General features: G+C 39.6%; 1 protein-coding gene across 3 annotated transcripts in view; it reads left to right on the top strand.

The window, feature by feature from the left end:
- Nucleotides 1–27947, top strand: part of LOC126094590 (lipoyl synthase, mitochondrial) — a 133562-nt gene that overhangs the window by 96013 nt on the left and 9602 nt on the right. For all 3 annotated transcript variants that reach the window (XM_049909058.1, XM_049909057.1, XM_049909055.1), the window contains exon 6: nucleotides 16521–16636. In XM_049909058.1, the coding sequence (XP_049765015.1) occupies nucleotides 16521–16636 (116 nt within the window). The remainder of the gene's footprint in view (nucleotides 1–16520; nucleotides 16637–27947) is intronic.

Raw genomic sequence — 27947 nt, 5'->3', positions numbered from 1 at the left:
TAACATTGTGTGTAAAAATTACAATTGCTTATTATTAGCAGCTGCTGTAACTACATCTATGTTCTGCAAGCCACTGTCAAGTGTATGACAAAGGTTACGTCCCATTGTACCAGTTACTGTGGTTTCTCACTGTTCCATTAACGTATGAAATGCGAGAAGAGTGATACATAGGGATTTTTAGTATATTCATAGAGTCATCATTTTAAGGCCAGTTCTGGAAACTTTATAAGCAAGCTTTCTTGGGATAGTTTAGATTTGTCTTCAAGAGTCTGCCAGTTCAGTTTCTTCACTCCCACAGGTCAAACCAACCTATGACCATTTGTGCCCAGGTTTTTCTATGTTCAGTATCTCCTATTAGTCTTATTTTGGTAGGAGTCCAACACACTTGAGCAATATTCTAGAATGGGCCACAAGAGTGATTTGTAAGCAACCTCCTTTGTAGGCTGACTGTATCTCACCAGTATTCTGTCAATAAGCCGAAGACTACTATTTGCTTTACTTGCTACTAGCCTATATGATCATTCCATTTCGTATCCCTAAAAAGTGTTACACCCAGGTATTTGTATGAGTTGGCCGATTCCAACTGCGACTCATCGAATAGTGATAGGATCCACAATGTTTTTTTGTTTCATGAAGTGAAGTGCACAGTTTTAGATTTCTGAGATGTCAAACATAGGCGGTGGTATCATTGATGTGACAGGACCCTGTAAATGCAAATGCTAGGCAATCCTGCAGGTGATGTTGTATTTGACCATAAATGGCACCTGTGCAGTGTCTCAATAAGTTGCACCACTTTGAAATCTTATCAAAATCTGAATGAATAAATATGCACTTCTTTCAGACATTACTTTGTTATAGACAATTAAATCATTTGCAAAATATCTGAGGTTGCTGGTAATATTGTCTACAAGGTCATTAATACAGAGTGACACACGGGAGACGGACGGTTTTTAATGAAATAATACTCAGCCAACTTTAAAATTAATGCATGTTTATTTACACAATAGCAAAGCTCATTATTTGCCATTTTAGTTAACAAAGTTATTTGTGAAAAATAATGTCATCAAGGAGATGTCCATCATTTCGAATGCCGGACTCAAGTCTCTTCTCAAAATCCTCCATCACATGGACTAAAATCTCTGCAGGGATGGCAGCAATTTCTTGAATGATTGCATTCTTCAACTCGTCCAAATTTTGTGGTTTGTGGTTATAGACACAGTTCTTAAGGTACCCCCACAGAAAAAAGTCATATACTGACAAGTCGGGAGACCAGGAGGCCAAGGAACATTGCCAAAATGTGAGATAACCCAGCCAGGAAACATGCATCTAAGAACTGTCATTGAAGTGTTTGCAGTGTGCGATGTTGCCCCATCCTGCTGGAACCGTTCTCTTCAAAAAATAAGGTCCAATAATGCCAACAATGCCAAGAGCATACCAGACTGTTACTTTTTTTGAATGTAGAGGACGCTGGTGGATAAGGTGTGGATGCTCTGGAGCCCAGTAACTTAGGTTTTGCCTATTCACGGTCCCATTTAAATGAAAATGAGCTTCATCGCTCATCATTAAAATTTCATTTTTGTTTGATCCCAAAATCACTTGCATTCTGTAAGCGAAGTCTTCTCGTATAGCAAAATCAGTTTCCTTAAGTTGTTGGACAATCAGCATTTGTAGGGATGGAATTTTAATTCTTTATGCAAAATTCGTCTAACCAATTCATGATTGATTGGTAACTCACTAGCATGACGTCTAGCTGTCCATCCTGGGCTTCTGACTGCCGCTTGCCTTATCCTTTCAACATTTTCTGGTATCGTTACTCTACATCTCGGGCCGGGATGCTTCTTATCCAGTATGTTTCCAGTTGATCTGAAGTTTTCCACCCATCTGAGGATTGTGTTATGGCTCGGAACGGCTCCATGTCGATCGACATTAAACCGCGCACGAAACAATCTCTGTGTAGCAATAATAGACTCACCACTTTTCACGAAACTGTCATAGACAAACACTCGACATTGCAAGTCCCACTGCTCCATAGTGACAGTAAATGAAATGGCGTCTTGTGTGGTTCAGAACTATCCCCACCACGACCACCTCCCACCACCGTGCCCTCAGTACTACACAGTTCGAAACCGTCTGTCGCCCATGTGTCATCCCCTGTATATAAAATTAACAGAAAGGGTCCCAACACACTTGCCTGGGGCACATCCTAATTTACTTCTGCATCTGACACTGACCCTCCATTAAAGATAACATGCTGCATCCTCTCTAACAAAAAAATCTTCAATCCAGTCATAAGTTTTACTTCTTCCAACAATTACCGAAATATCGATAATGCTGACAGAAGATTCTGATCAGTATAAAAGGGCTGTTCAATAAGTAATGCAGCACATATTTTTCTAAAAGCAGGTTGACTTTATTCAGGATTCCAGAACACCATATTTTTCCCCGCTGTGTGGGCTACAAAACTCCATTTTTCAACATAATCTCTGTTCAGTGGGCTGGCCTTATACCAACTTACTGGGAGGACCTGTATATGTGGGCTAACATCTTGCTGCATCAGTAACCTCCCCATTATCCAGGTACTGTGCTTCCATGGAGCGCATTCTTCGTTGGGTCAAACAGATGGAAGTCAGAAGGTACAAGATCTGAGCTGTAGGGTAGATGAGGAAGAACAGTCCAGTGAAGTTTTAAGAGCCGTTCTGGGGCGCACAGACTTGTCATGGAGAAGTAGAACATTCTCAGCCTCAACTGAGGATCCACATCTTCCAACATTGCGGGGGTAACAACTGTGTGCAGCCATCCGGCACGCAGGAGATCAGACAGGTTTGCGCAATCTTGTTGCAATGATGGCAGGCACCTCAGCCAACTCACTGTGCTTTTGTTCACTGCCAGGTTGCCAGAGACATTCTTCCAAAGCTTGTGAGTATCCATGATGCTCTGGTGTTACGGCAAAAGAAACTCAATGACAGCTCTCTGCTTGGAATGCTGCTGTTATAGACGCCATTTTGAAATCTATGTATAGTGCAACCACCTATCGGAACTTCATGAAAGTATAGCGGCTAAAGTGGGAATATTCCAAGACATCTCAAAATAAATTCAACCATAGTTGGCCAAGAAAAAAAAAGTGTTGCATTACTTATTGAACACTCATTGTACATCACAAAATATGATTGAAAAAATTTATAACTGATGAAGTTGATAACACTTTCACAGAAGTCGAACAAGGTGATTCTGATTATGAAATATGTCAAAAAGCCTGGAGAGCATATCGGCTGATTATAAAATAAGATTTTAATGTTCCAAATCTCAAACAAAATGGAGATTGTAAACATTACATAAAAGAATTCAGATTAATACACGTGAAGGATTTGATAAAATAGGAAAGTGGTGGAACTGTTCTTGACTTGTAGATGTATGATTGTTTTATAGAAGCATGACAAATAAATCAACATCTGTCAACAAGAAACTTACAGCAGTAGCCTTAAATTGTTAAGTCAATTTGAAAAATTTGATTTTAAAGCTTCCAAATAATGGGCCGAGAAATTAAAAAGACAAACATTGAATTTGCCGATGAAAAATTACAAAATATGTATGTGAAAAAAAATATGCAAAAATAGGAAATCTGGAGTTCTGCAGAAAATTTCCAGATGTAGACTTGTGATTTGATATCAGATATTAATCTCGGAGTTAATGTACCGTATTCTATTTTTTTTACATTCTTATGTTGTATAGAATATTTATTAAGTGTGACATATTTTGAAAACTGTCTTTAAGAATATCAGTATCAGCATGGTTTCAACAGAACTCTTGCAAAGCAAGGATCAAAAGCTCTCTTCCTACAATGATTATAAAAAAGAAAACTCACTCTTACATGCACAATATAGCATTACTCTAGCTTGGCCGATTGTTGTGTGCTTACAAGAACCAATAGATTCATTTGTACCCATTGTTCAGAAATTAATGGATGAAAAGGTCGAAAATAAAAAGATGTCAATGTTGCATCACCATAGTAGTGGAAGCTTACAATGAATTTATATAAAAGTTGTTGAATTAAACCATAAAACTGTATGTAAGAAAGCAAAAATTTCTCTTGTTTGTTGCTTCATGGGTAGGGCAAACCAAGCTGGAATACTTTTCTTTTTCTAAGCATTTACCAACATCTGAAGTTGAATTTAATCACCATAAATATACAGCTATAGTCCAGTCTTCTGTACATTTTTGTAAGAAAATCAAGAAGTTTACGTAACTTATATTTTCCAAGTATTTAATAATAAAAGTGAAAATAATTCTCAAGACTATTGTACTAAAATTTAATCTATAGTACATTACCGGCTGCTATCTTCAGTCTTTTCAGACATGATTCAATACCCGTGTTACACTTCCCCACAGACATTATAAAGGAGCCTTGTGACAACTAGTAAAATGTATTACACACCATGAACCATGGACCTTGCTGTTGGTGGAGAGGCTTGTGTGCCTCAGTGATACAGATGGCCATACCATAGGTGCAACCACAACGGAGGGGTATCTGTTGAGAGGCCAGACAAACGTGTGGTTCCTGAAGAGGGGCAGCAGCCTTTTCAGTAGTTGCAGGAGCAACAGTCTGGATGATTGACTGACCTGGCCTTGTAACACTAACCAAAACGGCCTTGCTGTGCTGGTACTGCGAATGGCTGAAAGCAAGGGGAAACTACAGCCGTAATTTTTCCCGAGGGCATGTAGCTTTACTGTATGATTAAATGATGATGGCGTCCTCTTGGGTAAAATATTCCGGAGGTAAAATAGTCCCCCATTCGGATCTCCAGGTGGGGACTACTCAAGAGGACATTGTTATCAGGAGAAAGAAAACTGGCGTTCTACGGATCGGAGCAAGGAATGTCAGATCCCTTAAAGGGGGGTAGGATGTCAAACGGGCCGACTTATCGCAGGAGAGGCACCATAGGACATTTTAATTTCCACTGTCTATACTTTTACAAATAAATTCATAAAAATTTGTCAGCATGACCAAGAAGTATTCAGGATTCGCACTGATAGCAGTGGATGTTGAAAAAGCAATTTGTTTTATATGTGACATTCGACCATTTTTTCTATTACCATTGGCTGCATTAATTGCTTTAGGTACACTTTTCTTCATAAGTAAGAGAGATTCTTCAATGAATTTTCCACAGCATACAAATCATACTTAAAGGAGTATGAAACTCTAAAATTTATTTAATTTATGGAAAAAGACTGAGTTATTACATTTTAAACTTAATGTTTAGAAAAAACTCAATTTTATAGTTAATTATCCCAATTTTTACCACAATTTTTAAGATATTTAGAAAATTCTAGAGTTTTGCATTAAGGAGTTTGTGTTTGATAAGCATACCAAGTTTGATAGTAATAGGATATTTATTTTGGATGCTACATGTACCTAAGTACAGAAAATTGTGTTTTGCGGAAAATGGCTGTTAAAGTTTCTGCTTGTATTTGGCATAGCTTTAGAACTGTCCAGCACCATAAGCAGGTTCTTTTTTGTTTTCAATATATCAGTTTCCTTCCTCTTCACATTCCTATGATACACTTTTCTTGATTTTATGACCCCCAAAAATGATTTATCTGCTTTCACTACACGCTGTCTGTCTATTGTATACAAATCTTCGATACAGTTCACTTCGGGCTTAATTCCCATTTTCTCTAATACATATTTCCTGCTTTGCACGCCATCATTAAAACATGAAACTGCATCATAAACACCAATAGCAAGTGCATTTCTTCCCACAAAAACGGTTTTTGGCAATCTTTCCCATACACATTAGTTAAAACTTTCATTTGGGTTTTGGGTACCACCGTGAAGGCATTTCTTCAGTAAGTTTTCATTTGCAAGGTCCCTGAATATAGGTTTGATGGCTTCCATTACAGCAGTTGGTAGAGAATTCCTGCGATGATATTCTTCACCACCAGCAATTGACCTTTGGTAGCCACACCATGATTCACTTCCTTTTGGACATAAGTTGTGGATAGGGTTATTGTCTGTGGGCATTTTGTGGAAGTATAAGGCCCAAACTGCTTGCTTCATATTTTTCAAGTCCCCTGTGTTCCTTCTTATTGCCGAACCATAATATGTCTGTAGTTTGTCAATTTCTGCATCCGTCAGTCGCCCTCTCCCTTTTATTCCCTTCCCATCAGATCTTGTCTCAGCCTTCTAAGTCTAGTGCCAAGTCTTTTCTGTACATGTCCCACACATTCTAACTTCTGCACAATAGTCTCAGCTACATATGGTGCACACTTTTGAACCTCAAGGAAAGCTTTACTGTCACCATCACCAAGGTACTTCACACAACGCAGGCCACGGGAGGCAACAGATCTGGTAAACAAGCTTAAAACTCCCTGCACTCCCGTACTTCCATTTGAGCCTTTATAGTTCATATTACATACATGATCTGCAATCCCTTTCACACAACTATGACAAAATTTACTCAGCACTTCAACATCTAGTACCTTACCAGTGTCAACATATGTTGCTGTTACAACACGATTCAATTAAGTGTGCCCTCTTTTTTTGCCAGGTACCATCAAAAGCAGCCACTATGTCCCCTGTCACCATCATTTTCGACAATAGATTCTTCTGCAGCACTTTTCATTGAAGATTCTGCAACTTCTTTTACAGCCTCAATCAGTAAGCCATAATACCTCTCAAAATTTGCTGGAGGAGGAGGAAGATTCATCACTGCACAAAGTGTTCTTACTGCCATCTGTCCCCTACCAATACAGCGCATGCCATATGCTACCATCAAATTCACATCATAACCTTTGTTGCGATTTTACATGTCATGCAAGACGCACTAACGTTGCATTTGCTGCATATCACAGATAAGTTCATGGCAAGGCCTTCCCTGGCACTCTTATCTTCCACCATAGAAACACACTGAACACCAAAGCAGTGCTTGCACATAACATTGTCGATATTAATTGTGACAGTATGTTAACATCAGCGATAATATTACACGAACCTTCGGATTCACAGCCTCCATTTTCATTAGCACCAAAAACAAGTCCTTCTAGAAGCACTCGATGGTGAATTGTTTACTGACTCTGAGAGGTTGCGGTCTTGAGCCACTGGTGTAACATTTGTTGTAACACCCTTTACTGTGTATCTGTTGCTGTGGTGACATTGTTTACGGTTGAAGCAACGAATTCTAGGCATCCTGTGCGATAATATGCCACAAACGAACGCAAAACAACACAGCAAAATGGAAATTGTGTCGAAGATCACAGCACCACACTGCACGCCTTTCAAAACATAGAACAAACAAAACCAGCGATCAAAACAATGCATGTCGATAGCAGCAGAGAAAGTATCGATATCGATAGTCCTTTGTTTCACGTATGACTATCTTTGGCACAAATATTACATTCGAATTCTACAGAGCGAAATACACTTAGGTATGACAGAAGAATGCTGTGCAGAGCGGGAGGGGTGTGGCGCTGCACCTTCATACACTTAAGACCAGATTACGTACCTTATAACTCCTCAAATATATATGTTTTATACATCAAATTATTCAGGAAGATGTGCGCTACAAAATAAGCATATTTTTGAAAAATCCATTTTTTTTAAATTTTTGACATCCTACCCCACTTAATTGGGCAGGTAGGTTAGAAAATTTAAAAAGGGAAATGGATAGGTTAAAGTTAGATGTAGTGGGAATTAGCAAAGTTCGGTAGTAGGCGGAACAAGACTTTTGGTCAGATGAATACAGGGTTATAAATACAAAATCAAATAGGGGTAATGGAGGAGTAGGTTTAATAAGGAATTTAAAAAATACGAGTGCGGGTAAGCTACTACAAACAGCATAGTGAACGCATTATTGTGGCTAAGATAGACACGAAGCCCACGCCTACTACAGTAGTACAAGTTTATATGCCAACTAGCTCTGCAGATGATGAAATGTATGATGAGACAAAATAAATTATTCAGGTAGTGAAGGGAGATGACAATTTAATAGTCATGGGTGACGAATTCGACAGTAGGAAAAGGGAGAGAAGGAAACGTAGTAGGTGAAGATGGATTGGGGGTAAGAAATGAAAGAGGAAGCCGCCTGGTAGAATTTTGCACAGAGCATAACTAATAATAGCTAACACTTGGTTCAAGAATCATGAAAGAACGCTGTATACATGGAACCGGGTTTTAAATTGTAAGACATTTCCAGGGGCAGGTGTGGACCCTGACCACAATCTATTGGTTATGAACTGTAGATTAAAACTGAAGAAACTGCAAAAAGGTGGGAATTTAAGGAGATGGGGCCTGGATAAACGGAAAGAACCAGAGGTTGTACAGAGTTTCAGGGAGAGTATAAGGGAACAATTGACAGAAATGGGGGAAAGAAATACGGTAGAAGAAGAATGGGTAGCTTTGAGGTATGAAGTAGTGAAGGCAACAGAGGATCAAGTAGGTAAAAAGATGAAGACTAGTAGAAATCCTTGGGTAACAGAAGAAATATTGACTTTAATTGATGAAAGGAGAAAATATAAAAATGCAGTAAATGAAGCAGGCAAAAAGGAATACAAACGTCTCATAAATGAGATCGACAGGAAGTGCAAAATGGCTAAGCAGGGATGGCTAGAGGACAAATGTAAGGATGTAGAGGCTTATCTCACTAGTGGTAAGATAGATACTGCCTACAGGAAAATTAGAGAGACCTTTGGAGAAAAGAGAGCCACTTCTATGAATATCAAGAGCTCAGATGGAAACCCAGTTCTAAGCAAAGAAGGTAAAGCAGAAAGGTGGAAGGAGTAAATAGGGGGCCTATACAAGGGCGATGTACTTGAGGACAATTTTATGGAAATGGAAGAGGATGTAGATGAAGATGAAATGGGAGATATGATACTGCGTGAAGAGTTTGACAGAGCACTGAAAGACCTGAGTCGAAACAAGGCCCCGGGAGTAGACAACATTCCATTAGAACTACTGACAGCTTTGGGAGAGCCAGCCCTGACAAAACTCTACCATCTGGTGAGCAAGATGTACGAGACAGGCGAAATACCTTCAGACTTCAAGAAGAATATAATAATTCCAATCCCAAAGAGAGCAGGTGTTGACAGATGTGAAAATTACCAAACTATCAGTTTAATAAGTCACAGCTGCAAAATACTAATGCGAATTCTTTACAGATGAATTTAAAAACTGATAGAAGCTGACCTCGGGGAAGATCAGTTTGGATTCTGTAGAAATATTGGAACACGTGAGGCAATACTGACCTTACGACTTATCTTAGAAGAAAGATTAAGGAAAGGTAAACCTACGTTCCTAGCATTTGTAGAGTTAGAGAAAGCTTTTGACAATGTTGACTGGAATACCCTCTTTCAAATTCTAAAGGTAGCAGGGGTAAAATACAGGGACCGATAGGCTATTTACAATTTGTACAGAAACCAGATGGCAGTTATAAGAGTCGAGGGGCATGAAAGGGAAGCAGTGGTTGGGAAGGGAGTGAGACAGGTTTGTAGCCTCTCCCCGATGTTATTCAATCTGTATATTGAGCGCGCACTAAAGGAAACAAAAGAAAAATTTGGAGTAGGTATTAAAATCCATGGAGAAGAAATAGAAACTTTGAGGTTTGCCGATGACATTGTAATTCTGTCAGAGACAGCAAAGGACCTGGAAGAGCAGCTGAACGGAATGGACAGTGTCTTGAAAGGAGGATATAAGATGAACATCAACAAAAGGAAAACGAGGAATTTGTTAACATCGAGTATAGGTTTAAGTGTCAGAAAGTCTTTTCTGAAAGTATTTGTGTGGAGTGTAGCCATGTATGAAAGTGAAACTTGGACGATAAATAGTTTGGACAAGAGGCGAATAGAAGCTTTCGGAGTGTGGTGCTACAGAAGAATGTTGAAGATAAGATGGGTAGATCACATAACTAATGAGGAGGTATTGAATACAATTGGGGAGAAGAGGAGTTTGTGGCACAACTTGACTAGAAGAAGGGATTGGTTGGTAGGACATGTTCTGAAGCATCAAGGGATCACCAATTTAGTATTGGAGGGCAATGTGGAGGGTAAAAATTGTAGAGGGAGACCGAGAGATGAATACACTAAGCAGATTCAAAAGGATGTAGGTTGCAGTAGGTACGAAGAGATGAAGAAACTTGCACAGGATAGAGTAGCTTGGAGAGCTGCATCGAACCAGTCTCAGGACTGAAGATCACAACAAGAACAACATTATGCTACTATTGACTCATAAAAACTGAGTAAATATTATCATATTTGTGTTTGTAATATAAGGTTTGTATTTACATGCATTTTCTAGAAATTACGTTTCATGTTGTATTTCATATTTTGCAGTTTTGCACCAAATTTTAATTTATTATGAATACTCAGTGTTTCATGCAATTAGTAAACAAAAAGTTATTTTTCTTAAAAAAATTGTTTCAATATTTGTTCATTAACATTTCCATTTGGTGATTAATTTAGAATAAAAAAAGCTAAAAAAGTGGTTGTTTAGTGAGAACTGAATGGGTGGCCTCACAGTTACTTCTTCCTTTCAACTTACTCTTTATTTTTCTCATCTTTATCTGAAATTGGACTTTCGATTAATTGTTTAACCATTATTGCATTTAGACTGAAGAAAGCTTTTTACGGCACACACAAAAAATAGCAACTACAGTATTCATAGAAAAATGAATTTTACACACTCTTCTAACTATGTAAGAATATGAAACTTCCTGGCAGATTAAAACTGTGTGCCCGACCGAGACTCGAACTCGGGACCTTTGCCTTTCACGGGCAAGTGCTCTACCATCTGAGCTACCGAAACACGACTCACGCCTAGTACTCACAGCTTTACTTCTGCCAGTATCTTGTCTCCTACCTTCCAAACTTTACAGAAGCTCTCCTGCGAACCTTGCAGAACTAGCACTCCTGAAAGAAAGGATACTGCGGAGACATGGCTTAGCCACAGCCTGGGGGAGGTTTCCAGAATGAAGGTAGGAGACGAGATACTGGCAGAAGTAAAGCTGTGAGTACCGGGCGTGAGTCGTGCATCGGTAGCTCAGATGGTAGAGCACTTGCCCGCGAAAGGCAAAGGTCCCGAGTTCGAGTCTCGGTCGGGCACACAGTTTTAATCTGCCAGGAAGTTTCATATCAGCGCACACTCCGCTGCAGAGTGAAAATTTCATTCTGTAAACATAAGAATATGATTTAACTTCTTTTATTTGGAAGGCATCTTCACAGTCATGCCTAAGTAGTGTCAGTCTTGTGTCCTCTTCTTTCGCATCCTTATATTCCTCATACTGAATATCCAAGCTGTAATTTGTGTTTCTGTAGTTGATGCAGTCCTCTTTGATGTCTCTACAGGAAATCGTGATTACAAAAAAAAAAAAAAGAGGTCCCAACAGAATTTCCAGTTGCGACTTATTATGGTAATTACTTCAGTTCTTAGAATTATATTGTTTCAGCCATGTTTCATACTTTTTCAACAATGCACAGTGAAAAAAGTTTAACATGAAACTGATGGGGCAGAATATTTTTATATTTAAAAAAATTTTGTATGAAACAATGCATGCAAAAAACAGAACTATTTGCAATCTTAACAAATTTTATTAAAATATAGTATTTCCTTTTCCTGACAGCTTACTCTTTTAGGTGTATACAGCAGTACTTTGAAAGTATGTATGTACAATACTGTTATTTGGGGGGGAGGGGGAATCTGTAAATTTTTTTTAAGTGTCCTTTCCACCATCAAGTTTGCCACAAATTTTTAAATATCTTCCATTGTTTTATCAATTTAGCCATTCAAATATGCATCTAAGTAACTGCACATACCTTTCATAATGTTCTGCAACATTGATTTCATTGCTGACATCTACATTGATGCTATATATTGAACTGTGAAAAATCCTAAAAAGTCTTCATCTTTTATAATTGGCACCGTACGTGCATAAGTGAAAAATTCATCCAGTGATACTGTAAGACCACCCATGAACAATGGACCTTGCTGTTGATGCAGTGGATTTTGTGTCTCAGTGGTACAGATAGCCACACTTGAACTGCAACCACAATGTAGGGGTATCTGTTGAGAGGCTAGACAAACATGTTGTTCTTTTTCAATAATTGCGAGGGTGATTGATCTGGCCTAGTAACATTAAAAAAATGACCTTGCTGTGCTTTTACTGTGGATGACTGGAAGCAACTGGAAACTACAGCTATAATTTTTCTCGAGCGTATGCAGCTTTACTGGAGGGTTAAATGGTGACGTCCTCTTGGGTAAAATATTCCAGAGGTAAAGTAGCCCCTCTTTCGGATGACTCAGGAGCATGTCATGTGGATTGAAGTGTGGAATCGCCTTAATCGGGCAGTTAGGGTAGAAAATTTAAAAAGAGGAATGGACAGGTTGAAGTTATAGTAGGAATTAATGAAGTTTGGTAGGGGGAGGTACAGGACTTCTGATCAGGTGAATACAGGGTTATAAATAAAAAATTACATGGGGTAATGCAGGAGTGGGTTTACTAATGAATAAGAAAATACGAATGCTACTATGAACACCATAGTGAACACAGCAAACGGTGAAGAGATTGAAGAAATGTACAATGGGACTAAATAAATTATTCAGAAGGTTAAAGGTGACAAAAATGTAATTGTGTTGGAGGACTGGTATTCGATAGTTGGAGAAGGAATGGAAGGAAAAGTTGGAAGTGAATATGGACTCAGGAACAGGAATAAAAGAGGAAGCTGCCAGGTAGAATTTTACACAGAGCATAATTTAATCATAGTTTACTCTTGTTGTAAGAAGTATATAAGAAGGTTGTATGCGTTGAAAGACAACTGGAGACACCACATCGACCATTATATTATGGTAAGACAGATTTCGGAACCAGATTTTAAATTGTAAGACCATTTTCAGGGGCAGATGTGGAGTCTGATCACTGCAATCAGTTATGAACTGAAGATTAAAACTGAAGAAATTGAAAAAAAGGTGGGAATTTAAGGAGATGGGTCCTGGATAAGTTGAAAGAACCAGAGGTTGCTGAGAGTTTCAGAGGGAGCACTATGTGATGGTTGACTGGAAGAGCCGGCCAGAGTGGCGGAGCGGTTCTAGGCACTACAGTCTGGAACCGCGCGACTGCTACGGTCGCAGGTTCGAATCCTGCCTCGGGCATGGCTGTTTGTGATGTTCTTAGGTTAGTTAGATTTAAGTAGTTCTAAGTTCTAGGGGACTGATGACGTCAGAAGTTAAGTCCCATAGCGCTCAGAGCCATTTGACTGGAGGAAGGGAAAAGAATACAGTAGAAGACAAATGGGTAACTTTAAGAGATGAAATGGTGAAATCAAAAGAGGATCAAATCAGTAAAAGGACAAGGCCAAGTAGAAATCCTTTGGTAACAAGAGGGTATTGTAGGAGGTGACCAAAAGATGAATTGTTTCAAGTTCCATGTTCTCTCCAGATGAGGGAATGAAGATTGTCTGACTGAACACAAAATCTTGACTCATCTGTGAACAGCGCCCAGCACCATTCGTTAAAACTCCAATCCTGAAATTCCTCCATCCAGTTTTGTGGGCTAAACGGTGTGGTGGTTTTAATGGGACACACACCATAGGCCTCCATGCGTAGTGGCTACGTTCCCAAAGGTGACTTCGGACTGTTTGTGTTGATATTGCGTGTCCTGTTGCTGCCTGATGGATGCATTGCAGCAGAGTTGTGTTCAGCCTACTATCTCAATGGGCTGTTAACTGGAGATAATGGTCATTCTTGCTGGTGTTACCTGTGGACGACCTTGGCCTTGCCTTTTTTTAACGGTTCCTGTTGTCTGAAATCGCATCCAGGCCCTGGAAATTACACTTTGGGGCACTCCAACAGCTGCAGCCATCTCCCTCTTTCTCTGTCCCACTTCCAACTGTCCTATGACTCTTCGTGCCATAACTTCGGGTAAGTCAAGTTGTTGTTGCATTGCATTACCTGCTCGCTACACTATTTGAACCCAACTGCTTGTATAATTTGTTTGGTAAAATAAACAACTCAACACCAATCTCTTCTGCAGCAACTTTCCATTATTACCTCCCTCTCAGTGACCATATGTTGTTGCCTCCACTCCGTAGAACTGACAGAAAGATGTTGAGCCATTGTAGTTCATTCTGCTGATGACAATACTTCAGAACCTAGATATCTCAACTGATCCCCTAATTGTTTTGACCAGTGTATTTTGGTCTAGTTTAGAACATATTATCAGTTATTGTGCTGGTACATTAAGTTATTCTAGTAGGGGAACTAACTACAGAAGCAAGATTATTTGTGAACATAAAGTTTTCTATGTCTGGTCTGTCACGAATTTGTTAGAAAGTTTACACTTAAGTCCACAAACACTATCACACTACTTCTGCGTTCAAATATGTTTACTAGGAGAGCATCTTACTACTTCAAAAAGAGGCTCTAGTTCCCTAAAGGTACCCTGTGTAATGTTACTACTGATGTATCAGAATTATTTAAGGACAATTTTATGGCGCACACACACTTCCAAATGATGTTCTGAACAATAATTCTGCACATCAGTTGCTCTATGCCTGACACTTTTTATCGTAAATGGCAAGGCCATCTCTTTTTTTTTCCACAAAACGTTGTTGCTAAGTAATAATTATTTATCAAATGTTTTCCATTCTGTTCAACTGCTCTTCCATGTCCTTTGCTCTCTCTGTCTGAATTATGATGTCATCGGCAAGTCTGTAAGTTTTTATTTCTTCATCCTAAACTTTAATTCACTTTCCAGATTTCTCCTTGGTTTCCCCTTACTGCTTGCTCAATGTACAGACTGAGTAACATCGGGGATTAGGCTACAACCCTGTATCGCTGCCTTCTCATCTACTGTGTCCAAGTGCTGCTGTAATTCAATGTCTATTTTTAATTATCTTCGACAGTTCGGAATTAGCAATGCCAAACTACTTTAGGCTTCTGTTTTGGATGACTGTTTTTCATCAACTACTTTGGCAGATCCATTTTCATTTATGTAAAACAGTGATTCGTTTCCGTCTGCACTGTATTTAAAAAATTAAATTTACTGTACTTATATTAAGAAAGAAATGATTTTGACACACAAATTGCAAGCCTCACTCCCCCCCCCCCCCCTCCCCCCTTACTAAATTGAAGTGTTTAACACTGGCAGTACACAAAGACAAACATTAAATCAGCCACAGAAGGAATCATTGTTTATTTTATTTGGTGTCATGGCCAGACTACAGAAAAAGGTCCATTTGTTTGCCTGAGAAGGAAAGTCTCTTAAAGTTTTAACCATTTTCCCCATTTTTGTTTTGTGGTAAAAGAAAAATTTGTGCAGCTACTTACTATTTTGTCGGAGCTGCAGTTGTTTTATGTTAATCAATTTCTCATGTTGTGCATTTTCATGTATCTTTTCCACCATACTGACACTGCGTTAAAAGGTACCTTAGAGGCCTTCATAGAAAGGATAACTTGGATAAGGGAGAAGGTAATGCTGACGGTTGTGTGTGACTGTCTTTATTCGATACGTAAGTAAGGCAATGAAAAGTACTTGGTGGAATATAAATAATGGAAGGGGTAGAGGTATCATCACACCGTATAGTTGAGGCTTTGAGTCATTGACAGGCCATATACAAGGAGTGATAACATTGCTATCTTTTATACAAGTCTTACTTCATAGATAATAGAATACACATACATACTTCTGTATGCAAGTAAGTGTAGTCTATCAACTCCGAAGAACACTTCATCTGAATGCACCAAGGTTTTTATTTATGTGCTTGCAGAAACTCAACACTACAACTGTATGGCAAGTTATTACCTTTAATCCTTGCATTATTTGCTAAAAATGTGTATCCCATCCGTCCAACAGTCAGCAGCTGCACACAATGGCAAACAACAAGATATCTTAGACGTGACACAGTTACTCACTTCAATTTTTAATGATGCATCTACAGTACTTACGTTGTCTGCACTTGCTAAAAGCTGCAATTGGGTATTATACATACTGTTGCAGAGTTTCTCAGCTTTAATCGTATGAAAAAAATGAAGAATACAAGATGTGTTTTCCAGAAAATGCTGATATAAAATATTCTAATAAAAAGCATATTTTAAAATGAATAACTCTGTTGCACAGGTGGCTAAACATCTTTGTATCTTATTTTGAGATATGCATTGCAACTGGTCTAGGCAAGACTCTCTTTCTACGTATCGAGTGTGGCTTTGTCCATTACAAACGTGTGTGTGTGTGTGTGTGTGTGTGTGTGTGTGTGTGTGTGATCTCTCTCTTCTTCCTCCCACCCCACCCCCACCTGAAAATACATTGCCCAATATCTTAATTTCTAACAGTCTACTTTCATTGTGTCTGTCTGCTGTAACAGTGTGTCCTATTTCATATTAGTGATCATGTAACTAGTCTTTTTGGCACTCAAAAAATTCATGCAGTCAGTTTTTTGTAACTACTTTATCAATCTCACTTTTAAGAATGAAAATGACAGATTGACATTGCAACTAAGATATTAACAATTCAGATAATTCTTGATGTTTTTATTTGTTACAGGCAGTCATTAACTGTGCTGAAAGGAGCCAAAGAAATAAAACAAGACCTGATTACTAAATCATCTATAATGTTAGGCCTTGGGGAAACTGACGAGGAAATTCGTAAAACACTTGAAGGTGAGGAATTATAAGCCGTAAATTATTGTAATTCATTGTATCACTATGAAATAACTGTAAATCATAATCTGCTGCAGGGTAAGGTTTGATACCATGTTACTTCACCCTGTGCATTGTGATGTGGTTGGATCCTCCTGGACATGCGTCCACAAGCTGGTTGAAATGTTGTGGCTCAAGCCTGATGATTCTTCTACAGCTGCCCCTTCTGGGGTACCTCATGCAGTGTGACAGGAGTTGTCCTGTGATACCGAACTGCAAGTTATAATTGATCTCAAGTGTACTTATTTTGACTGCAGCTACTGCAGACGATTCCATTTGGTTTATTACTTTATCCTGGAAAAAGGTGTTCATGAGGTGGGAATGGTGTGAAATATTATCTTGAAAGATCAACTGTTGACTAAGGGGCTAAATAGTTTGAAGGATTCTGTCTCAATACTGCAAAGCCTTAAAATTATCCTTGACAGTGATGGGCGTCAAACATCCATTTATGACATTGGCTCAAAAAATGACTGGCCTCTCACTTTGCTGAACCTTTGCGACTGTGTATCTGACTTGGGGATTGGCACCTGACCAGATCACATCCACAATCTTCTGTAATGATCATCGGGAGTAAGACAAATTCTGCATTTGTCAAGGGAGATCAGATTATACTGTTGACTCTGTGTGTGGTGAATCTATGAATAACACCTTTGCCCTGTACACCAATACAGCAGGCAGGTGATGTCTCCTACTAACAATCCTTTTTGCCAATAAAGACAAAAATCACACATGGTCAAAGCTACAAATTACTATTTTAGGTAGCTAACAGAAAAATGTACACAAGCAAAATTGTCCTGTTCACAATTTGAAAGAGATCACACTGCACTGAGAATGTTTGACTATTTACATATATTACACAGGTGGCTGTGTGTAGCAATTTTGTATCATCCAAAAAGCATTAAGAAAAATATTTCCATAAAAAATGAACTATGTAAGTCATGAGGGTGGTATAAAACTTTTTTGGATAGTTTAAATGAATGGTTTGGTTACCCGTGTCATTGTTTTGAAACTTGTACTTTTTTGTTTTGGTCTGCAAAAATTTTCAAGAAGTTTGATTTATTATTACATTGCATTTATCCAGACATACATAGATGACAAGTAGGCCCTATGTTCCATAGCCATTGCCTTATCTAAAAATGAAAATGTAACATTCTGTCAGCAAGTTTCATTGCAACTTACATTTTTCTGCCTGGTGTGCTAATATAGCTGTGTGTGCAGGACCGCTTCTGTGGACTTTTACAATTCTAACAGGTACGTGCTGGCAGAATGAAGCTTTTGTTTGAGATATAAGATGTGTTTGGCTTATTTAGTGCATAAGATTAACCAGGGATGGAAATACTGTGAATTTGGGGCATGACATGGTACACAATTGTAATCTATGAAAAAGTTCTTGTTGAACTGTTTCTCTCCCCCCTCCCATTTTAAACATAATTTTTAAATGGCATCTTTTGAGTAATTTATGACCTTACCAATGCTTTAAGCTTAAGAATTCTGCACATACTACCTGCCTCTTTCAGTTTGGTTCTTGATCCATTTGTTTGTATTGTCTTCTCTCTTAATAATTCTCACCAAGCAACACTCAGTTTTTGGATGCTATTCATACACAAGGATGAAAGTACCTTTTGCATGATGTGACACTGTAACATAGCTGAATGAAACTTTAACTATACATAAAACAAACTGCTACAGTATACTACAGAAGGTAGCTGAAAGACATAAGCGACGGATGAACAGAAATGACACTTCCATTCAAAGATAATAATTACACTGAAGTCACTGTGATTTGCGGTGGTCCGCAGGACATTAATGGGATGTATGGTCACCACGAAAGGCAATGCATGCACCACAACATGCTACCATATTGGTTGCAAGGTTGGTGAGGAGTGCTCGTGCTAGTGTGTTCCACTCGTCAGTCTGTGTGCGGTTGGCAACTGCTGTATGGTCATTGGTGAATGTGGACATGCTGCAATTTTTCTCATACTAGAAACATACAATATTATATACAGTTATGACTATACTAATTTTGCTCAAACTTGGCCACTTCCAATGGATTATATGCTCCATGATGAAGTTCATGTTGTGTGCAAGAGGCTGGACACAGTTGACACTAAAGCATGATGAACAGTCTGGTCTTCTCCACAGTCGCACAGAATATCATTTTAATTGGTTTATTCCCACTGACTTTTGATCTGCCAACTCCAGGTGTCAGTATATTCAGAACTTCCAAGTCATCCATTTTTCATCACAGACAGGAGGTAAGAGTTTTGGAAACACTCTCCCAGCCAGGGGAAGATAGGTCGTAGCCCTCCATAATTGCAACTTAGTTTTTTCAGCAGTGCTTCCAAGTGCTGTTGATGTTCTTACAACACTTTGTCTTGAAATTAGTTGTCGTGGGTGTAGTCTATCCCAACACATTACATGATGGGATTTAAGTTGGGGAGGGGTGAGGGGTGGGGGTGGAGGAGTGACAGGCAGGGCAGTGGTGTACGCGATGAATATTCTCATGTTCCAAGAGCTCCTTCACCTTTGCTGTTCGATGTGCTCATTCTTTGTCATTTGTAAACATGAATTCAGGGCTGAATCCACACTTGGGGAGATGCATATGGGGAAGGGAGTATAATGTCACAATGATGCTGACTGGTGAATGTTCAAAGATTTGGAAATCAGAGCACCCATGCAACATTATGCATCCAGACACCTAAAACCTGGACCTTCAAAATGATCATGTTGGATAATGTTCCTGGATACATTATGTGTTCCCACCTCTTGCCATATGAGGTTATGCCCAGAATCAGACGCATAAAATTGTATCATCCACACACATTTTAACTTATCAGATGTTTTGAACATGTGTCAGAATGAGTTCTCATTGATGCATAGACTGAGAAGATATTCCATGTACATTATTACTTTACTAGTTTCTTTACATGCTTCTGAGAGAAGTGAATTTGAACTGTTCATCTGATTTCAGATGAGTCATTAGTTTCATTGTAAGAGTTTGTTTCTTTTGCAATCACCATTGTAGTCTGAACTGTGTGCCACCATTACTGATAGTTATTGAACTGTGGCAGTTTGCTATGCTCAGTTAGTCTCATATAGGAGCTTCCCCCTTCCATTTTCCCAGTTAGTAGTATTGATTTCAACGCCATCTGAAAGACACTACAGGTAGCTTTGTTTTTCTTGTTTAGCAGTTCAAGCCTGTGCTTGTGTGCAGATGCAGAATGAAGTGGCCACTGTCTAGAAACAGCTGGAAGCTGCATTGACCATAGTCAATAGGTGGGGCACCAATGGCCAAAGCTGTAACATCTTTGGTGTCACAGGAATCTCCTGGAAATCACTGCATCATTGTGTCTTCCGATGTGTAACGTCTGACTGATGTTCTAACTAGAGGGTGAATATAGGAACTGACCACATGCCTGCACCAATATGGAAAAAGTTGAATAAATGTATAAGGTTGACTATTATCAGAAACATTAAAACAAAAAAAAAAAAAAAAAAAAAAAAAACTTCAGAGCTTTGGGACAACCATCAATACTTTCATGTGAATTTTAATGGGTTCCCAATTTGTAATGATTCTGACAACTGCTCATGTTAAAGAAAGCAGTCTAGTTGGTAAAGATAGGAGAATTTCACTTCATTCTATATCTAAAATTAAAAAAGGAGCTCTAAAATTTGCAGAAATGGAGAAATGACCATACAGTTTTAGGAATGGTTTACTTCTTCACCATAGGGGTGGAGATAGGGAAAGCCGTGGTGTGTCAGGCAAAATAAAAATTGTTTTAACGACCATTGCAAAAGTTAGAAAAATAGGTGATTAGTTTGAAATGACATAGGGCACGGGATCTGACCAAAAAATAACCAGAACCCAGGGTTTCCAGGGAAATATGGGATAGTTGGCAACCCTGGTGGTTTTCTGCATAAGTGAGGAGGCACAGTATATGTTAACTTCAAGAAGATGACTACAGTGTAAGAGATGCAGAATAACACATACTGAAACACCTCACAAAATACTTATGTACTTATTTGCACTTGACAACAAGAAAAAATTCTCAATACGCATCATGTTAAGCATGAAAAAATACATACCTAGTGCATTATATCACTATTTTGACAGTGCAGGTTTCCAAAAACATTATGATGTATGAAACTGAGTCAAACATTTCTACTTCCAAACCAGTTATCAGGTCCAATGACATCAGCAGTTTTTGTTCGATAATAAAACTTTATTGGATAATAAACAATTTCCTGACAAGTATTTTGATCCCTATTTTGTACATATACATAAGTGCGAAAAATGCAAGGGTGTATCCTATATGTAATTTTTACCACTTAAAATGTTATTTCCCACATTTTACAAGATTTTTTTGAAGGCCCTTGAGAATTGTAAAAGTGGGGTTTCGCTTTTATTACCTGCCAGAGGAAGTGGCTGTAGGAGTAGAGTGCTTCAGAGAAAACCTGAAGCATGTTTCAAATTTCCACATTGTGCTACTGTAACTTCAATTTGCCAGCTATAGAAGAGTCATGTAATCAAAACTGCTGCCACAGACAGGGCTTCATGGGAGACTGTCATGTCCGCACATTACAGTGAGTAGATAGTTACAGAAATGACTCTTGAGGGCAATGTCTTAAGCCTCCCAGTAACCACCAGAACAGAAATTTTTGAATGGATTAATGTAGATGAGGATTTCTGTGATTACATCTACATGTACATGTACATGACTACTCTGCAATTCACATTTAAGTGCTTGGCGGTGGGTTCGTTGAACCACAATCATACTATCTCTCTACCATTCTACTCCCGAACAGCATGCGGGAAAAACGAACACCTAAACCTTTCTGTTCGAGCTCTGATTTCTCTTATTTTATTTTGATGATCATTCCTACCTATGTAAGTTGGGCTCAACAAAATATTTTCGCATTCGGAAGAGAAAGTTGGTGACTGAAATTTCATAAATAGTTCTCACTGCGACGAAAAACGTCTTTGCTGTAATGACTTGCATTCCAATTCGCGTGTCATATCTGCCACACTCTCTCCCCTGCTACGCGATAATACAAAACGAGCTGCCCTTTCGATGTCCTCCGTCAATCTTACCTGGTAAGGGTCCCACGCCGCGCAGCAATATTCTAACAGAGGACGAACGAGTGTAGTGTAAGCTGTCTCTTTAGTGGACTTGTTGCATCTTCTAAGTGTCCTGCCAATGAAACGCAACCTTTGGCTCGCCTTCCCCACAATATTATCTGTGTGGTCTTTCCAACTGAAGTTGTTCGTAATTTTAACACTATTTATCGAGTAATCAAATTCCAATGGATTTCTTTTGGAACTCATGTAGATCACCTCACACTGTTCGTTATTTAGTGTCAACTGCCACCTGCCACACCATACAGCAACCTTTTCTAAATCGCTTTGCAACTGATACTGGTTTTCGGATGACCTTACTAGACGGTAAATTACAGCATCATCTGCGAACAACCTAAGAGAACTGCTCAGATTGTCACCCAAGTCATTTATATAGATCGGGAACAGCAGAGGTCCCAGGATGCTTCCCTGGGGAACACCTGATATCACTTCAGCTTTACTCAATGATTTGCCGTCTGTTACTACAAACTGCGACCTTCCTGACTGGAAATCACAAATCCAGTCGCACAACTGAGACGATATCCCATAGGCCCGCAGCTTGATTAGAAGTCGCTTGTGAGGAACGGTGTCAAAAGCTTTCCGGAAATCCAGAAATACGGAATCAACTTGAGATCCCCTGCCAATAGCGGCCATTACTTCGTGCAAATAAAGAGCTAGCTGCGTGGCACAAGAACAATGTTTTCTGAAACCATGCTGATTACGTATCAATAGATCGTTCCCTTCGAGGTGATTCATAATGTTTGAATACAGTATATTCCCCAAAACCCTACTGCAAACCGACATCAATGATATAGGTCTGTAGTTAGATGGATTACTCCTACTACCCTTCTTAAACACTGGTGCAACCTGCGCAATTTTCCAATCTGTCGGTACAGATCTATCGGTGAGCGAGCGGTTGTATATGAGTGCTAAGTAGGGAGCTATTGTATGAGCGTAATCTGAAAGGAACCTAATCGGTATACAATCTGGACCTGAAGACTTGCCCGTATCAAGCGATTTGAGTTGCTTCGCAACCCTTAAGGTATTTACTTCTAAGAAACTCACGCTAGCAGCCGTTCGTGTTTCAAATTCTGGAATATTCCATTCATCTTCCCTGGTGAAGGAATTTTGGAAAACTGCGTTCAATAACTCTGCTTTAGCGGCACAGTCGTTGGTAACAGTACCATCGGCACTGCGCAGCGAAGGTATTGACTGCGTCTTGCCGCTTGCGTACTTTACATATGACCAGAATTTCTTCGGATTTTCTACCAAATTTCGAGACAATGTTTCATTGTGGAACCTATTAAAGGTATCTCGCATTGAAGTCCATGCCAAATTTCACGTGTCTGTAAATTTTAGCCAATTTTCGGGATTTCGCGTTCTTCTGAACTTCGGATGCTTTTTCCGTTGCCTCTGCAACAGAGTTCGGACCTGTTTTGTGTACCATGGGGGATCAGTTCCATCTCTTACCAATTTATGAGGTATGAATCTCTCAATTGCTGTTGCTACTATATCTTTGAATTTGAGTCACATCTCGTTTACATTTGCATAGTCAGTTCGGAAGGAATGGAGATTGTCTCTTAGGAAGGCTTCTAGTGACACTTTATCCACTTTTTTAAATAAAATTATTTTGGGTTTGTTTCTGATGGACTTGGAAGAAACTGTATTGAGCCTAGCTCCAACGACCTTGTGATCACTAATCCCTGTATCAGTCATGATGCTCTCTATTAGCTCTGGATTGTTTGTGGCTAAGAGGTCAAGTGTGTTTTCGCAACCATTTACAATTCGCGTGGGTTCGTGGACTAACAGCTCAAAATAATTTTCGGAGAAAGCATGTAGGACAATCTCTGAAGATGTTTTCTGCCTACCACCGGTTTTGAACAAGTATTTTTGCCAACATATCGAGGGAAGGTTGAAGTCCCCACCAACTATAACTGTATGAGTGGGGTATTTATTGGTTACGAGACTCAAATTTTCTCTGAACTGTTCCGCAACTATACCATCGGAGTCTGGGGGTCGGTAGAAGGAGCCAATTATTAACTTAGTTCGGCTGTTAAGTATAACCTCCATCCATACCAATTCGCACGGAGTATCTACTTCGACTTCACTACAAGATAAACCACTACTGACAGACACAAACACTCCACCACCAATTCTGCCTAATCTATCTTCCCTGAACACCGTCTGAGACTTCGTAAAAATTTCTGCAGAACTTATTTCAGGCTTTAGCCAGCTTTCTGTTCCTATAACGATTTCAGCTTCTGTGCTTCCTATTAGTGCTTGAAGCTCAGGGACTTTCCCAGCACAACTACAACAATTTCCAATTACAATTCCGACTGTTCCTTGATCCAAGCATGCCCTGTATTTGCCTTGCAGCCCACCCCGTACTTTCTTTGGCCTTCTAACCTAAAAAACCGCCCAGTCCACGCCACACAGCCTCCGCTACCCGTGTAGCCGCCAGCTGAGTGTAGTGAACTCCTGACCTATTCAGTGGAACCCGAAACCCCCCACCCTATGGCGCAAGTCAAGGAATCTGCAGCCAACACAGTCGCAAAACCGTCTGAGCCTCTGATTCAGACCCTCCACCCGGCTCTGCACCAAAGGTCCGCAGTCGGTTCTGTCAACGATGCTGCAGATGGTGAGCTCTGCCTTAATCTCGTAAGCAAGACTGGCAGCCTTCACCAAATCAGATAGCCGCTGGAATCCAGAGAGACACACGTCATTAGTGCCGACATGTGGCACCACCTGCAGCTGGCAGCACCCTGTGCTCTTCATGGCATCCGGAAGGACCCTTTCCACATCAGGAATGACTCCACACGGAGTGCACACTGGATTTCGTCCCCTCCTTAGCCACCATATCCCTAAGGGGCCCCATTACGTGCCTAACATTGGAGCTCCCAACTACCAATAAGCCCACCCTCTGTGATTGCCTGGACCTTGAACACTGAGAATCATCCTCTGAAACAGGGCAGGCAGCTGCATCTGGCCCAGCCAGAGACAGTGCCTGAAACCTGTTTGTCAGACGCACCGGGGAGGCTTTCTGATCAGCCTCCGGGGACGTCTTTCGCTGCCTGCCACACCTTGGAATGACCTCCCAATCAACCGCAGGCGAGGGCTCAGCCCCACTGCGGGCAGCAACCGGGGCAACCACAGCGGCAGACTGATCTGGGGACAGACGGGACGAGGTTGACATCCCCGTGATACACAAGTCCGGCTCCCCACATTGATGCCCATTGGCAACAGCCTCAAGCTGCGCAACCTAAGTCTGCACCGCTTGCAGCTGTGAGCGAAGGGATGCCAACTCAGCCCTCATCTGAACACAGCAATCACAGTCCCTGTCCATTCTAATCGATGTTGAACAACAGTTACTGAAACATGCAAAGAATGTATTAATTAACTTGTACAAATGCCTAACGACTGCGCTACAATCTGCCTGAAATTAAGATTACAGTAACTAAGACTCGAAATTACACCTATACGAAACTTACACGCAATTTAAGTAAGAATCTACGAAGTAAACACTAAAGCACGATGCTACAACTCTCAAATACTATAATACGCCTGAAATTTATGAATTAAACAATGCAAGTACCCAAAAACACGCAAAGAAATTAAGAATTAAACTATGTAACAAATAAGTAAGCTAGGGGTATACGACTTGCTGCTGCAGCTGCTTATCCAATGGCGGCAGGGAGCACAGGTTGTAATGAGGAATGTTAAGAAAAGTAGGAAAATATGTTTGCTTAGTAATAATATCAGAGAAATTGCAGAGTATCCGAGTAGTCACAACTGCCATTCTGGTCTGAGGGAAAGATGTGATGCAGACATGGATAAAAATTCAGAAGCATTGAAGTATATGCCTTAGAGCAGTACCAGTAACTCCCCACCCCTGATTCTTTAAAGAATCAAACTCCTATGTATAAAACAATTCTGTTTAAAGAAAAGCTAGCTTTTCATGCATCTCAATGTCGACATCATATCTCATGAACTACATGTCGTACACTGATATAATGTTGCAGATATATATATATTTAAAAAGAAAGATGATGAGACTTACCAAACCAAAGTGCTGGCAGGTCGATAGACACACAAACATACACACAAAATTCTAGCTTTCGCAACCAACGGTTGCCTCGTCAGGAAAGAGGGAAGGAGAAGGAAAGACAAAAGGATATGGGTTTTAAGGGAGAGGGTAAGGAGTCATTCCAATCCCGGGAGCGGAAAGACTTACCTTAGGGGGAAAAAAGGACAGGTATACACTCGCGCACACACACACACACACACACACACACACACACACACACACACACACATATCCATCCGCATATACACAGACACAAGCAGACATTTGTAAAGGCAAAGAGTTTGGGCAGAGATATGTGTGGATGGAGATATGTGTATGTGTATGTGTGTGTGTGTGTGCGAGTGTATACCCGTCCATTTTTCCCCCTAAGGTAAGTCTTTCCGCTCCCGGGACTGGAATGACTCCTTACCCTCTCCCTTAAAACCCACATCCTTTCGTCTTTCCCTCTACTTCCCTCTTTCCTGATGAGGCAACAGTTTGTTGCGAAAGCTTGAATTTTGTGTGTATGTTTGTGTTCGTGTGTGTGTCTGTCGACCTGCCAGCACTTTCATTTGGTAAGTCACATCATCTTTGTTTTTAGGTATATTTTTCCTTCGTGGAATGTTTCCTTCTATTATATATATATATAATCACTGCATGCCGATCTGCACCGCTAGATAGATAACGGGCAACAGATTTTGGGTGCCCCTGTAGGCCGGTGGCAGCATTCTTCCGGGAAAGGCCAATTCCCCACCAAAAGCGCTGCTCGCTCTTGAGTTTACAGACAGACTATAGTAAAAACCTAATAAATTAAAACATTATGCCTGATGCTGAAGTTTTCCTGCAGGAACAGTGAACATCTAGTAAACAAAAGAAACTTTTCTTTTCCTTATTTTGAGGGGTAGGGGGATTGTCAAATAATGGATATTTGCGTACCACAATTTAGTGCCTCAATACATATTCAGTTTCTAACTTTAATAATTGACCTATTGTATTAACTGTTCAATTTTTTTTTTCAAAATTATATTGCAAAAAATAAGTTAATAAATTTTGAAAACCGCCAGTAATAAAACTGAGTATACTTGTGCACTGGACTTCGACTAAAATATTCTGAAACTTGAAGTCCTTTTTTAGCTTCTGTGTATTGAGCACAGTACCACTGAAATGTCACATTCAGTCTTTAGTGACGTAACATCACATTCTTCCTCATTTTCTGAGCTTCTAAATTCATTGTCAAACTGAGGGTCTTTATATCCTTTCTTTCTAAAAAAAAAAAAAAAAAAAAAAAAAATTTGCCTCAACAATACACGAGTCTGAAAGCCTGCATTTTGTTGTCCAGTATCCAAATCTGCACAATGTAAATGTGCTTCAAATATAGCACCAGATGCTCTCAAATGGCAATGAACATTTAATCTGTAGTTCAGGGCTTCCATTGTCTCTATAGCATATTTTATGGACCTTTCTCCAAGTCACTGTTTTTAGCTGTCTTCTCTTCTAATAGCTTTCATTTGTCATTGGAGCAACAAAGGATATCAAGTGAGAAAAAAGAATCTGTCCCCTTTTCAAGAAGAGTTGCTGGACAGATGCACATGATCATAGGCCTGTATGACTTATGCCAGTCTGTTGTAGAAATGTAAAATGTTTTATACTCGAACTGACTTTTTGACAACAAAAATCTCCTCTACATAAGTTAACATAGATTCTGTATGAATTGATGTTGCTAAACACAGCTTGCTAGTCTTATCCTTGAAATCGAAAGTGCCATACAGGAAGGTGTCCATGTTAATGTCCCACTCCTTTACTTTTGACAGACTTCTGCACTGTCACCTAATGGACAAAATACAAGGTCAGAAGCTCAGTGACACTTGTCTGTAGGAAGCTTTCAATACTTAGGAAGATTGATATTATTTATTCATGGACTTGCTGTTTACTCTGAATGTAAATGAGTGCACCATATACTGCATTAATAGGTATAAAAAATTACTATTATATCACGCTATTGGTGATGAAACACCTATAAATAAAAAGGGAAAGTCAACCACTCACCTACAACAGATCGATAGGTGGAGTACAGAAACACACTAGCTTCGTTT

Source organism: Schistocerca cancellata, chromosome 8 (assembly GCF_023864275.1).
Source record: "Schistocerca cancellata isolate TAMUIC-IGC-003103 chromosome 8, iqSchCanc2.1, whole genome shotgun sequence".
Lineage (NCBI taxonomy): Eukaryota > Metazoa > Arthropoda > Insecta > Orthoptera > Acrididae > Schistocerca > Schistocerca cancellata.
The sequence above is the reverse complement of the archived record's forward strand: the minus strand, read 5'-3'. Positions and strand labels throughout refer to the sequence as shown.